Source organism: Nicotiana sylvestris, chromosome 1 (assembly GCF_000393655.2).
Source record: "Nicotiana sylvestris chromosome 1, ASM39365v2, whole genome shotgun sequence".
In the NCBI taxonomy this organism is placed as follows: Eukaryota; Viridiplantae; Streptophyta; class Magnoliopsida; order Solanales; family Solanaceae; genus Nicotiana; species Nicotiana sylvestris.
The window spans coordinates 171,831,926-171,846,273 of record NC_091057.1 but is presented as its reverse complement, the minus strand read 5'-3'; the positions used below and the strand labels follow the sequence as shown (position 1 = coordinate 171,846,273).

At 38.8% G+C, this 14,348-nt stretch overlaps 2 protein-coding genes across 2 annotated transcripts; both read left to right on the top strand.

The window, feature by feature from the left end:
- Nucleotides 1–2,607: 2,607 nt before the first annotated feature.
- Nucleotides 2,608–3,318, top strand: LOC138877043 (uncharacterized). Its single transcript, XM_070156476.1, has 2 exons — nt 2,608–2,952; nt 3,040–3,318. Exons 1-2 carry the CDS (start codon nt 2,608–2,610, stop codon nt 3,316–3,318), a joined length of 624 nt encoding a protein of 207 aa, XP_070012577.1.
- A 344-nt stretch (nt 3,319–3,662) lies between these two features.
- LOC138877042 (uncharacterized) lies at nt 3,663–6,515 on the top strand. Its single transcript, XM_070156474.1, has 3 exons — nt 3,663–3,869; nt 3,933–4,130; nt 6,375–6,515. Exons 1-3 carry the CDS (start codon nt 3,663–3,665, stop codon nt 6,513–6,515), a joined length of 546 nt encoding a protein of 181 aa, XP_070012575.1.
- The last annotated feature ends 7,833 nt before the right edge of the window (nt 6,516–14,348 follow it).

Genomic DNA, 14,348 nt, shown 5'->3' with positions numbered 1-14,348 from the left:
TAAAGTGCGAAGATTCTGTGGTCACAAGGGTGTTAGTTGATGATGGTTCTAGTGCAAACATCTGCTACTCTAAACAAGTTAAAAGTTGATGATGAGAGGATCTACAAGAACAGTATATGTGTCCGAGGTTTTGATGGAGAGGGAAAAGACTCTGTTGGCGACATCATGCTCGAATTGACAATCGGACCAGTTGAATTTACCATGGAGTTATAGGTACTGGATGTGGCCATTTCTTACAATTTGCTGTTGGGTAGGCCTTGGATACATGTTGCCAAAGCGGTTCCATCCTCTCTACACCAGATGGTGAAGTTAGAGTGGGATAGACAAGAAATCGTCGTGCATGGTGATGAGAACTTATGTTCTTTCAACGATACCTCCATCCCATTTAAGGGTCGTGGGTCTATCAAGTTTCCGAAACAGTGTCGGTTGAAAAGGTTCCAGAAGGGGAATAGATTCTAGGACCAAAGCTAGCTTTTGTAACTGTCATGGTAGCAATTGAAATGCTGAAGAATGGTTTTGTGTCGGGCAAGGTTCTAGGTGCATCTCTGCAAGGTATCATGTAGCCAATGTCTTTACGTGAAAATCTGGGTACATTTGGTCTGGGGTTCAAGCCTACAGGGGATGATGTGAAGAAGGCTAGAAAGCTGAAAAAGAAGGCATGGTCGCTCCCTAAGCTAGTACCACATCTCTCCAGGTTTTTCATCAAGGCAGGGGTCGTGAAGTGTCCAGTGACAACAGTTCCAAAGCTTGTGGTTGATTTTGATGATGAACTGGTTAAAAGGTTCCAGAGTCTATTTGATGAGGTGAACATGGTAGAAGCGGGAGAAGGTTCCAGCAAAGAGGATGTGCAGTTTATTGGGCCAAAAGTGAAGCTTAACAATTGTGATGTCACTCATCTCCCTACCCGGAAGGAGTTTTGGTAGTTTGCTTTATTTTCCTTTCAGTTATCTGGATTACTCCAGGGTTGTAATTCAGATTTTTATTTTCCATCTGTTTTGATGTACAAACCCTTCTATCCTTTATTTTAATGAAATGCAATTTCCCTTTTCCATTACTCCTGATAGTGTTTTATTTTTTTCTTTCTTTGTACAGTTCTTTTTATGCTAGTTTCAATAACATGACATGCATGAGGAATCTTCGGTCAAGTCTTAAAAGTCAATCTAACTCTGAAATAATAATCCAAGAAATAGAGTGTGATGATGAAATAGAAAATGATGAAGAAGAGGCATTTGATGAAATTAGTAAAGAGCTACTTTGAAGAGAAACCCAAGCCTAATTTGAATGAAATTGAAGAAATCAATTTAGGGGATCCAGATAATATCAGGGAAACCAAGATAAGTGTACACTTGAAACCACAAATCAATGAAGAAATAATCAAAGTAATGTTTGAATATAAAGACATTTTTGCATAGTCATATGATGACATGTCGGGTCTAAGTAATGACTTGGTGGTTCATAAATTGCCCATTGACCCGGCATTCCCTCCCGTCAAATAGAAGTTAAGGAAGTTCAAAACTGACATGAGTGTGAAGATCAAGGAAAAAATCACAAAGCAGTTGGACGCAAAGGTCATTCGAGTCACACGATACCCCACTTGGTTAGCTAATATTGTGCCAGTGCCAAAGAAGGACGGCAAGACCAGGGTGTGCGTTAATTACCGTGATCTCAACAAAGCAAGTCCAAAGGATAATTTTTCATTGCCAAATATCCACATTCTGATTGACAACTGTGCTAAGCATGAGATCGGGTCTTATGTGTATTGCTATGTGGGATACCACCAGATCTTGATGGATGAGGAGGATGCAGAAAATACAACATTCATCATATCATGGGGAACTTATTGCTATTAAGTAATGCCATTTGGTTTGAAAAATGCTGGGGCAACTTACTTGAGGGCAATGACTACTGTGTTCCATGACATGATACACAAGAAGATTGAGGTTTATATAGATAATGTGATCATAAAGTCAAAGCAGCAGTCCGACCATGTCAGAGATTTGAGAAAGTTTTTTCAGAGGCTCCGCAGGTACAATTTTAAGTTGAACTCCGTATGGAAAACTATTGGGATTCATAGTCAGTCGGCGAGGCATTGAGTTGGATCCGTTAAAGATCAAAGCTATCCAGGAGTTACCACCACCAAGGAATAAGACTGAGGTGATGAGTTTGCTCAGGCGTTTAAACTACATCATCAGGTTTATTTCTCAACTGACGACAACCTGTGAGCCCATCATTAAGTTGCTGAAAAAGGATGTTGCGGTCAAATGGACTGATGAATGCCAAGAAGCATTTGATAAGATCAAGGGGCATTTGTCAAACCCACCTGTGTTGGTCCCGCCGGAACCTGAGAGGCCTTTAATTCTTTATTTGATAGTCTTGGATAATTTATTCGGTTGTGTGTTGGGTCAACATGACATCACTGGCAGGAAGGAGCAAGCCATCTATTATCTCAGCAAGAAGTTCACATCCTATGAGGTTAAGCATACTCCCCTTGAAAGGACATGTTGCGCCCTGACTTGGGTGGCATAAAAGTTGAAGCATTACCTGTCATCCTACACTACTTACCTCATTTCTCGTTTGGATCCTCTAAAATATATCTTTCAGAAGCCTATGCCCACAAGAAGACTTGAAAAGTGGCAGATTTTTCTCACAGAGTTTAACATTGTCTATGTGACTTGGACCGCAAAGAAGGCCCAAGCATTGGCCGATCATTTGGCCGAGAACCCGGTGGATGAAGAGTATGAGCCATTGAGGACTTATTTTCCTGATGAAGAGGTGATACATATTGACAAGGTGGAGCAGGATGAAGAGCCATGTTGGAAACTTTTCTTTAATGGAGCTGCTAACATGAAAGGTGTCGGAATAGAGGATGTGCTTATTTCTGAAATAGGGCATCACTACCCTATCACGGCCCAGCTTCATTTCTATTATACTAATAACATGGCTGAGTACGAGGCATACATTCTGTGTTTAAGATTAGTCGTAGATATAGGAGTCTAGAAAGTCTTGGTCTTGGGAGACTCGGATCTTTTGGTGTACCAGATTCAGGGAGAATGGGAGACACGGGATTTAAAGCTCATATCGTATCGACAATGTTTGAATGATCTTTGTCTATGGTTCCGATCAATAGAATTTAGGCATATTCCAAGGATCCATAATGAGGTTGCCGATGACTTAGCCACCTTGGCGTCAATGTTGCACCATCCGGACAAAGCTTATGTTGACCATTTGCACATTCAAGTTCGTGACCAGCATGCCTACTGTAATGTGGTTAAGGAAGAACTTGAAGGTGAACCATGGTTCCACGATATCCGGGAATAATTCAGGATGGGGTATATCTGGTACAGGCCTCAGGTGATCAAAAGAGAACAATTCGAAGTTTGGATAGTGGATTTTTCTTGAGCGGGGGAATTTTGTACAAAAGAACTCCAAAACTTGGGCTGTTGAGGTGCATAGATGCTAAACAAGCTACGATTATCATGACCAAAGTGCATTCCGGAGTTTGTGGGCCGCATATGAGTGGGTATGTTCTGGCAAAGAAAATTCTTCGAGTAGGGTATTATTGGCTCACCATGGAATGAGATTGCATCAGCTTTGTGCGCAAGTGTCATCAATGCCAGGTACACGGAGACTTGATTCATTCTCCGCCATCTGAGTTGCATACAATGTCCGAACCGTGGCTTTTTGTTGCTTGGGGCATGGATGTCATTGGACCAATTGAGCCAGCGGCATCAAATGGGCACATATTCATTCTGGTGGCCATCGATTATTTCACTAAATGGATTGAAGCTATGACTTTCAAATCTGTGACCAAGAAGGCAGTGGTCGATTTTGTTCATTCAAATATCATTTGTCGGTTTGGAATCCCCAAGGTAATTATCACGGACAATGGTGCTAATCTTAACAACCATTTGATGAAGGAGGTGTGCTAACAGTTTAAGATCATGCATCAAAATTCCACTTTGTATCGCCCCAAGGCAAATGGAACTATTAAGGCGGCCAACAAGAACATAAAGACGATATTTTGGAAGATGGTGCAAGGTTCTAGGCAATTGCATGAAAAGTTGCCATTTGCTTTGCTGGGTTACTGCACTACTGTTCGCACTTCAAGAGGTGCAACTCCTTATTTGTTGGTATATGATACTGAAGTAGTGATACCCGTGGAAGTTGAAATTTCATCCCTTCGGATTGTTGCTGAAGCCGAAATTGATGATGATGAGTGGGTCAAAACCCGGTTGGAGTAATTAAGTTTGATTGATGAGAAAAGACTGGCAGCAGTGTGTCATGGTCAGTTGTATCAAAAGAGAATGACAAGAGCATACAACAAGAAGGTGCGTCCCTGAAAATTTGAAGTGGGTCAGCAAGTATTGAAACGCATCCTTCCACATCACGCTTAAGCGAAAGGCAAGTTTGCCCCAAATTGGCAGGGGCCGTTTATTGTAACAAGAGTGTTGTCCGATGGTGCTTTGTACTTAACAGATATAGAAGGCAAATGTGTATATATGACTATCAATTCTGATGCAGTCAAAAGATATTATGTATGATTTCTTTGGTTTGTCTAATTGTTGTTTGTACTTGGCATGTTATGAAGATTGGAATGGCGAAAGCATTTTATTCTGCTATGTAAACACTTTATCCTTTGTTGCCTCTTTGAGCCTTATTTATTTTCTTTCATACCCATCTTTTAGAATCAGTAGCAAAGTTCAGAAACATAGATACAAAAGATAAATAAAAAAGAAAAAGAGAAGAGAAAAAAAATTGAAAAGGTAAGTAAAGCAAAATAAAAAAGGGAAAAGAAGAAAAGAGAAAGAACAGAAAAGACAAGTAACAAAAACAAAGCAATTCCTATGTCATGAACTACGTTCAACCTGATTCCTTTAAAGGATACGTAGGCAGCCTCACGGTTCGGTCCCATCAAAATTAAAAAAACCTCACGGTTCGGTCCCATCAAAATTAAAAAAAATTCAAAGTCCCAAAACAAAGAAACTAGGGCAGAAGTTGCAGTTTTGTAAGAGATCTGATTTCAAAAGTTGTAATTTTGAACCCATTCTAGTTGTTTTGAACCTTTATGATATCCTTTCTTTCTAACCATATCTGAAAGCCTGCATTACGGTCCAAAGAAAAACCTTCTGATCAATCTTTGAGAGTTCCAAGTCAAGCTAGATAGAGGTCTGATTCGCATTAGGGGCAACACTCCGTTCTGCACAAGGAAAATGAATAAATGAGAGAGTCCTATTTGTGAAAACCTTCACGGGCACTGTAGGGCGATGGAAAGATGAGAGAAATAAAAATGAGAGAGTCTTATTGGTAAAAACTTTCACAGGCACCGTAAGGCGACGGTGAGTTGAGAGATGAACAAATGAGAGAGGTTTGTTGGTGAAAATCCTTCAGGGAGTCGCAAGCCAAATAAGGTTGGTGACTTTGTAAAGAGATTGGATTATGGAAATCCCGGGGCATAAAGTATGACAACTGAAAGGTAATTGGATGAACAGTCTAGCTAATTAATCTGAAATACATGTCATGATCATTGGTACTAGCAGCCTCACTCAAATAAGTCTCTTTTCCTTTTATCCCTCAAACAGTCATCCTGTTTCGAATTTTCTTCTTTATTCCTAACTCTCGAAGTCATTGCATTTTATTTCCTTTGGGTTTACTTCTCTAAGGCTTTTCCAATGTCAGCTTTGTTTAAGCAAGTAAGAAAGGATTTCAAAGCTTACTGCCAACTTCCAAATTGCACAAAGCAAAGTACGGCCAAAGCATACCAGAAATAGCATGATGCAGAATGGAAAATAAGGTATTAGTGAAAGTTCAAGTGGTCGAGTGGTTTCATGAATTTCGGGGAAAATACAGAGATTCAAATTGGAAGGGCAGAAATGTAAAACAACAGGTTGAGTGTAGGGCACTCAGGTCATTCGGGGCCTTGTGGGTGAGGTTCAATCTGAAGGTCAAACAATTCTTTGTCAGTCCAAGGCACCTGATCATAACAGAGCATGGCAGTGGAAAGGCCACCTTCAGCAAGAATGCCACAAACTAACCACCGTATTTTCAAACTGATAAATTTTCTTTGATTGAAATAGGGGCAGGAAATTTCATTTGTTCCGAAGGAATCCTCCGTGAGGAAAACATGTACTAGACAGGTTCGGCCGTAAATCTTCAGGACCCTCCTGGATAATGGGATTTAACTTTTTATAAAAAAAAAAGTTCTCAGGACTCTCCTGGATAATGAGATTTAGTTTAAATTTTCAGGGCCCTCCTGGATAATGGGATTTAATTTTAAAAGTTCTAAGGACCCTCCTGGATAATGAGACCTAGTTAAAATTCAAGTCCTTCATTGATAACAAGATTTAGTGTGAGTTCTACCTTTTTGAAAATATAAGTTAGCTTTGAAGTTTTTCACTCTTAGGATGGGCTTTAATTTGATAGATAAAAAGGGGGAGGGTGCAGAACTTGATAAGATGGATCTATTGCAGAATTCAGAAGACATTATAACTATAAAGAATACAAGAGATGCTGAGTAGAAGAATAAGGAGAATGCTGAAAAATCATTGATGTCTAATCCTGTTTAAACACAAATTGTACCAACTGAAAATCAGAAAGATGTGGAAGAGAATACTGCAGGCAAGGGTAGAGATCTATAGCTTGTTTGACCAAGCTAGAGAAATCAGCTTATTTTGAGAAGTGCTTTTGAAAAAAGTACTTTTGGAGAGAATTATAGCCCGTTTGGCCAAGCTGCAAAAATCAGCTAATTTTGAGAAGTGCTTTTTTCAAAAGTGTTTTTCTCAAAAGTACTTTTGATGAGAAACAGTTTGAGTTTGGCTAATTAGTTTGAAAAGCACTTCTGAGCAGCAATTAGTGTTTGGCCAAGCTTTAAAAAACTGCTTCTAAGTGTATTTTTCTCAAAAGTGCTTCTCAAAAAAGTGCTTTTGGAGAGAAGCTATTTTTTTCTGCTTCTCCAAAACTGCTTCTGCCTCTCCTCAAAAGCACTTTTTTCCTTCCAAAAGCTTGGTCAAACACCCCAAATTGAGGCCAAAAGTGCTTTTGGCCAAAAAAAAGCACTTTTGACCAAAAGTAAGCTTGGCCAAACAGGCTATTAGTCTGTGTTTGGCTAATCAGTCTGAAAAACACTTTTGAGAAATAATTTGTGTTTGGCCAAGCTTTTTAGAAAGTGCTTTTAAGTGTCAAATTACGAATAAAGACATGAATAGATTTACTTAATAATTAATATTAGAAGTAAATAAATAATATCAAAATTTTGTTATTACATGCAATAATTAAAAAAATCATTTTATTTAAGTAAAATATGAAAATAAAATTAAAAAGTACTTAATTCTTTTAATATAAGTTAAATATATTAAAATTCCTTCAACAAATATAAAAGCATTCACCCCTAAAGTCACTATATATTAGAAAGTTTCCTAAAAATAAGAAGAAATATTTATAAATTAATATCCTAAGTATTAGGTTTAAGGGTTATTTTGGTATATACTATATTTTGTTAAGAGTATTTTAGGTAAGAAGAAAAGCCAAAACTGCTTCTGCTTCTTCCCAAAAACAATTTTTTCCCAAATAAGATTGGCCAAACACCTCAAATTAGGAAAAAAAAAAGTGCTTTTGTGAAAAAAGTACTTTTTTTGGCTTGAGAAGCTTGGCCAGGCAAAAAGAAGCAAGTGAAGGACAATTATATGCAGCCACCTGGTGTTCAAACAAGGAGGACAGTGTCTAGATCAATCAACTAAGATGAATACTCTAATATGGAATATTAGATCAGTAAAAACCCAAAGAGCTTTTGAAAGACTCATAACAATGCATAGAAAGTACCATTTTGATTTCATAGGAGTAATGGAGCCAATGCAACAATCAAGAAAACTTGATAGATACAGGAGGAAAATAGATTTTGAGCAGGGCTTTGTGAGCCTTCATAGATGGAAAGTATGATGTTACAGTGGAGATCAATTCTGTACAACAACTGACTTTGAGAAGGAATTCATGCTCACTTTAGTCTATGCTAAGTGTGATCATATTGAGAAAATTGAGCTATGGGATTCTCTGTATTACCTAGCTAGTGATATGACTATACCATGGATGGTGGGGGTGGGGGGGGGGGGGATTTCAATGTAATATGGGATGAAGAGGAGAAATTTGGAGGCCTGCCAGTTTCTTTGAACGAGGTAGATGATTTTAGGCATTTGTATGAACACAAGAGCAAGGTGGGAAGTTCTTGGAGGGAAGGATGTCGGGGGTCTATTTGGAAACAGTCTCTCTACCCTAGGGTAGGGGTAAGGTCTGCGTACACACTACCTCCCCAGACCCCACTAAGTGGGATTATACTGGGTTGTTGTTGTTGTTGTTGTTGTTGTATGAACACATGCAATTTGATTGATTTGGGGTTCAAAGGCAGCATATACACTTGATGGAATGGAAGAGCTGAAGAAGATTGCATATTCAAGAGGTTAGATAGGTGTTTTGCAAATATAGAATTACAACAGTTATGGCCAGGAATTGAAATAGAACACCTATAAAAAATAGGATCTGATCACCGTCCATTACTGATCACATGTAATCCAAATGCAGTCCAAATCAAGAAGAACTTCAGATTTTTATCATTTTGGACAAAGCATGAATCATTCCTGTCAGTTGTAAAGGAAAACTGGCAAGTAGATTTCTATGCAAATCCCTTTGTCCTGTTCAACACAAGCTCAAAAAACTGAAGAAGGCATTATCATCTGGAGCAAGGCAACATATGGTGACATTTTCCAAAAGATCTCAAGTCTAGAAGAGGTGGTTAAGGTCCATGAGGCACAGTTTGAACTAAATCCTACCATACAGAATAGAGAAAGGCTACATAAAGTGCAATCAGATCTATTTAAATACTTGGCTTTGGAGGAACAATTCTGGAAACAGAAATCTGGCATGACTTGGTTTAATGAGGGAGATAGAAATACTAAATTATTCCATGCCCATGTCAATGGTAAAAGGAAGAGACTACAGTTGAAAAGAATTCAAAATAAGGATGGAGACTGGATTGAAGATATAGAAGGAATGGCAGAGGAAGTTGTGAATTTTTTCCAAACTCAGTTCCATGAAGATAAGGTTCCTACTGAATTTGGAATAATCAATCATGTCCCTCACATGGTCAATACAGATCAGAATCAGATGTTGACAAGCATACCTACAGTTGAAGAAATAAAAAAGGCAGTCTTTGGACTTAATGCTGACAGTTCTGGCGGCCCGAACGGGTTCAATGGCCATTTTTTTCAGACATGTTGGGATATAGTTGGTGTTGATATGGTTGAAATGGTTAAGGCATTCTTTACTTGGCAGGAATTACCAAGGTTCATTACACATACGAACCTAGTGTTGTTGCCTAAGAAGAAGGAGATCAAAACATTCTCAGATATGCGACCTATAAGTCTTAGCAACTTCATTAACAAGGTATTCTCTCGTGTGATTCATGAAAGGCTGGTTAGTTTACTTCCTAATCTCATATCAGATGAACAAGCAGGATTTGTCAAAGGTCGAAGTATTGTAGAAAATGTCTTGTTAACTCAAGAAATAGTTAAAGATATTAGGTTGAGAACCAAGGCAGGTCCTAATGTGATTATGAAGTTAGACATGGCCAAGGCATATGATCGATTGTCATGGATTTTCTTGAAAAAAGTAATGATGAGGATGGGATTCGATGAGAGATTTATTGGCTTAGTATTTGAAATAATTTCAAATAACTGGTATTCTGTTCTTTTAAATAGGCAACCACATGGTTTTTTCAAGTCAACAAGGGGGGTAAAGCAAGGTGATCCACTTTCACCTGCATTATTCGTTATTGCAGCAGAGGCTCTATCAAGAGGGCTAAATGCTCTCCACTTGAACTTATACTTTCGTGGATATGGTATGCCAAAATGGAGCCCCAAGATCAATCATTTGTCTTATGCAGATGGTATGATCATCTTTTCTGCTTCTGATGAAACTTCATTAAGATTGATAATGGAAGTTTTGGCAGCGTATGAGGCAGCATCTGGACAGCTAATTAACAAAGATAAGTCAGCTGTATATTTACATCATTTAACTGATGAAGCAGTGGTAAGGAAAGTGGAAAGAGTTACTGGAATAGGGAAGCATGACTTTCCATTTACATATTTGGATGCCCAATTTTCTATGCTCGCAGAAAACTGGAATATTATCAAGGATTAATCAATAAAATCCTAGATAAAATTCAGTCATGGAAGGGGAAATTATTGTCTATAGGAGGTAGAGCAGTCCTTATTTCACATGTTCTACAAAGTATGCCCATACATTTGCTATCTACTATCAATGCCCCACCATCTGTGATTAGTAGAATACATAAGCTGTTGGCTAGATTTTCTTGGAGTAATTCTGTAGATGGAAGGAGTAGACATTGGGCCTCGTGGGACAATCTATATTTACCATTTGAAGAAGGAGAAATAGGATTTAGATCATTACACGATGTGTCCAAAGCCCTATTTTGCAAACTTTGGTGGAATTTTAGAACAAAGCCTTCATTGTGGAGTGCCTTTATGAGTCAAAAATACTGTAAAAAGTTGAATGCTATCGTTGTTCCTTGGAGACGTGGATCACATGTATGGAGAAAAATGCTCGAGTGTAGGGACAGTATAGAGCATCAAATAGTATGGCAACCAAAGATGGGTTCATCACTGTTCTGGTTCGACAACTGGACAGGTCTAGGTGCTCTTTATTTTGTCACTCCACTTGATTTTTTCTGTGATGAATCTATACAAAACGTGTATGAAGTGTTACAAGGGAATAGGTGGAATACGATGCTGCTTAATCGATTGCTGCCTGCAGACTTATCTGAATATATCCAGCATCGATTGAAGCCACCAATTCATGATGGAATGCTGGACAAACCTGTGTGGAAACTGGAACCAAGAGGTGATTTTAGTGCAAAGTCTGTGTGGGATTATGTGAGAAGAAGAGATCCTAATACTGCATATAGAAATATTTAGGTAAAGGGGCTGCCATTCAAAGTGTCATTTTTCATGTGGAAGGTTTGGAAGAACAAGTTACCTTTGGATGATTTATTCAAAAGATTGGGATACTCAATGGCTTCCAAATGCTGGTGTTGTGTACTGCCAAATGAAGAGACAATGCCACACCTTTTCTTCACTTCATATGCTGCCAGAAAGGTGTGGAACTATTTCCTACAAGATGCAGGAATTAATGTGGAGAGACTGACCTTCCATCAAGCGATTGTGAGATGCTGGACTTTGCAGGCAGTTCCAAGACTGCAACCAATCATACAAGCTATGCCATCGATTATAGTGTGGCAATTAAGGAAAAGGAGAAATGGCTATAAATATGGGGAGCCTGTTTCTGTCAGCAGAGTTATATATCAGATCTCAACAATGCTTCAATCATTGGTGAAATTCAGGAAGCCATGCTTGCAAAATATCCCACACAAATGGCCAGATTTAATATCTATGATGGAGCAGTATACACCTAAGTTGAAATACACTAAGATTCCATGGGAATTTCCTGAGCAGGGCTGGTTAAAAGTAAATACAGATGGGGTATCTAGAGGCAACCCAGGAAGAAGCTCAATAGGGTATGTGTTGAGAAATGAGGAAGGAAATGTTGTCTATGCTTGTGGCAAAGAAATCCAAGAAGGAACAAACACAGAGGCTGAGGTGAAGGCTATCTTAGAAGCCTTGAAGTTCTGTGTGGGCAATGACTATATACTCATTGATCTACATACAGATTCAATGTTGGTGAAACATGTGATACAAGGAGTGTGGACTACACCATGGACAGTTGCTGCAGAAGTTGAGGAAATAAAGGTTTTAATGAGCAGATGTAATGTGCAGATTTCTCACACACTCAAAGAAGGTAATCAACTAGCAGGTCACCTTGCAAATTATGCTATTGACACAGGACCTTTGGAGTGTCATCGTTTTTGAGAGCTTGATGTCAAAGGGAGGAAAATTGTAAATAGTGATAAATTGCAATGTCCATATCTAAAAGTAAGAGTGACAACAAAGTAGGAAGGGAAGGGGAGGACAAGGGCAAGAAGAAGGAGGCGTCAGAAGCAGCCACAGCTGATCAGCATGCTCAAATCTATATGGAGGAGAGCATGATGAGAATTTTATTTACTAATAGTTTTTTCTCTTTTGCAGGTACAGAACATGCCGTTATGCTCTACTCTTTAATGACCTTCCAATTGGTGGTATTAGTGCAATGCACTCAGCCCAAAGGGAGGAATTTAAGGGTAGACAAAGGCATGGACTTGAAGTGGAAAGAAACTAGCAGTATAAATACATCAAGGATTTATACAGAGAGTCTCCTGGAAACAGCCTCTCTACCCGAAGGGGTAAGGTCTGCGTACATATTAACCTCCCCAGACCCCACTTGTGGGATTATACTGGGTCGTTGTTGTTGTTGTTGTTGTTGATTCATACAGAGAGTCAGGCAATATCAAGAAAAATCACAGAAGTGCCCAGAATGTTTAAAAGAATTGGGCAATATGAGGTTGATGGGAGTGTGATTTTCAGCAATGAGGAGTGGGAGATATGCAATGGGAATTCTCAGATAAAGAAGGACAATGCAAAACTGGCCAGAATGTTTAATAGAATTGGGCAGTGTGGAATTGGTTTTTCAAGAGAACGGAGGATGAGTTTGAGGAATACAGGAAGCCAGGCAAATATTGGAGCATATGAATATAATGAGAGACAAAACAAGTGTGACTCGCAGGAAGAAATATCCAGAGGAAATCTGCTGAAAAACAAGAGAATACAATGGCTAAATCACAGAAATTACCCAATAATCAATTCTGATGTATGGAGTGTACTCTTTGGAAGTCGAATGAGGAGTGGGAACACATAGGAAAGCAGGCTTTTAATAGAATAGATAACAGATGCTTGGATGAACAAAGCAAAGTCATTCTCCATTTTCAAATCCTTAGGGAGGAGAATATGGGAATGAAGTTTTTCACTAACATTGTTTTCTTTTTTGCAGGAGACATTACTGTGACTGTGCCTTATCTAATGATGACCCTTCAAATGGTGGTATTTGTTGCGGAAGCCAAATGTATAGAGTGTGAATAAGTCACAACTACTATACCAAAAATTATGACAACCACCAAATAATAAATAAGACAATAAAGCAATAATAAAGGGAACACCAGAATTTACGAGGTTCGGCTAATTTTGCCTACTCCTCGGACACAACCAAATATTTTATTCCACTCCAAAAATACAAGTGAAATAATACTAAAGAGAGAAGATACAAATGCCTTAAACAGATGAGAAGGCAAATGAGAGGTGTGTTTCAATCCTAAACATTAGGCCTTCTTTTATAGGGGAAAAATCCCCCCAAACTTAACTCCCAACCAATGTGGGACTTTGGCATTTTGCCAAACTTCAACAAATCTCCACCTTGGCAAAATTCCACATTTTCAATTCTCTCTCAATAACAAATTTTGGTTGTGTCTTCATCTTCAATCTTCAGTGTTCAACAATGTTGATCAAATCCAAACAATGTTGAAACTTGACCGCAGTCACCACCTTTGTCAGCATATCAGCAGGATTCTCTGTAGTATGAATTTTCTTCACCGTGACTCCACCTTCTTCTATGATTTCTCGTACGAAATGATACCGAACATCAATGTGCTTCGTCCTTGCATGATAAACTTGGTTCTTCGCTAATTGAATAGCACTTTGACTATCACAAAAAATTGTGATACCTTTTTGTTCAACACCAAGCTCCTTTAGCAATCCTTGAAGCCAAATTGCCTCTTTCACAGCATCTGTAATAGCCATGTACTCTGCCTCTGTTGTAGACAAAGCAACTGTTGACTGCAAAGTAGACTTCCAACTAACTGGTGCCTTTGCAAAAGTAAACACATAACCAGTAGTTGATCTTCGTTTGTCCATATCACCCGCAAAATCTGAGTCACAATATCCAACTACAAACTGATTGTCTTCCTGCTCAAAAACTAACCCGACATCTACAGTATTATGAATATACCGTAGAATCCACTTCACAGCTTGCCAATGCTCCTTCCCTGGATTGTGCATATATCTGCTAATAACTCCAACAGCTTGTGAAATGTCAGGCCTTGTGCAAACCATTGCATACATCAAGCTACCAACAGCATTTGCGTATGGTACCTTTGACATATACTCTCGTTCAGCTTCATCCATTGGCGACATAGTAGTACTTAGCTTAAAATGGGAAGCAAGTGGAGTACTAACTGGCTTAGTCTTGTCATCTATGCCAAAACGTTGAAGTACTCTCTTCAAATATTCCTTTTGAGATAAACAGAGTTTCTTTGAACGTCTATCTCTAATTATCTCCATGCCAAGAATTTTCTTTGCCTC

Excerpts from the sequence above, each read along its gene's own strand:
- LOC138877043 (XM_070156476.1), top strand. The coding sequence starts at position 2,608 with ATGCCCACAAGAAGACTTGAAAAGTGGCAGATTTTTCTCACAGAGTTT. Across the intron at positions 2,953-3,039 it reads ATAACATGGCTGAGTACGAG|ATTCAGGGAGAATGGGAGAC; the intron begins GCATACATTCTG and ends TTGGTGTACCAG.
- LOC138877042 (XM_070156474.1), top strand. The coding sequence starts at position 3,663 with ATGTCCGAACCGTGGCTTTTTGTTGCTTGGGGCATGGATGTCATTGGA. Across the intron at positions 3,870-3,932 it reads GTCGGTTTGGAATCCCCAAG|TTTAAGATCATGCATCAAAA; the intron begins GTAATTATCACG and ends GTGTGCTAACAG. Across the intron at positions 4,131-6,374 it reads GTGCAACTCCTTATTTGTTG|TTAGCTTTGAAGTTTTTCAC; the intron begins GTATATGATACT and ends TGAAAATATAAG.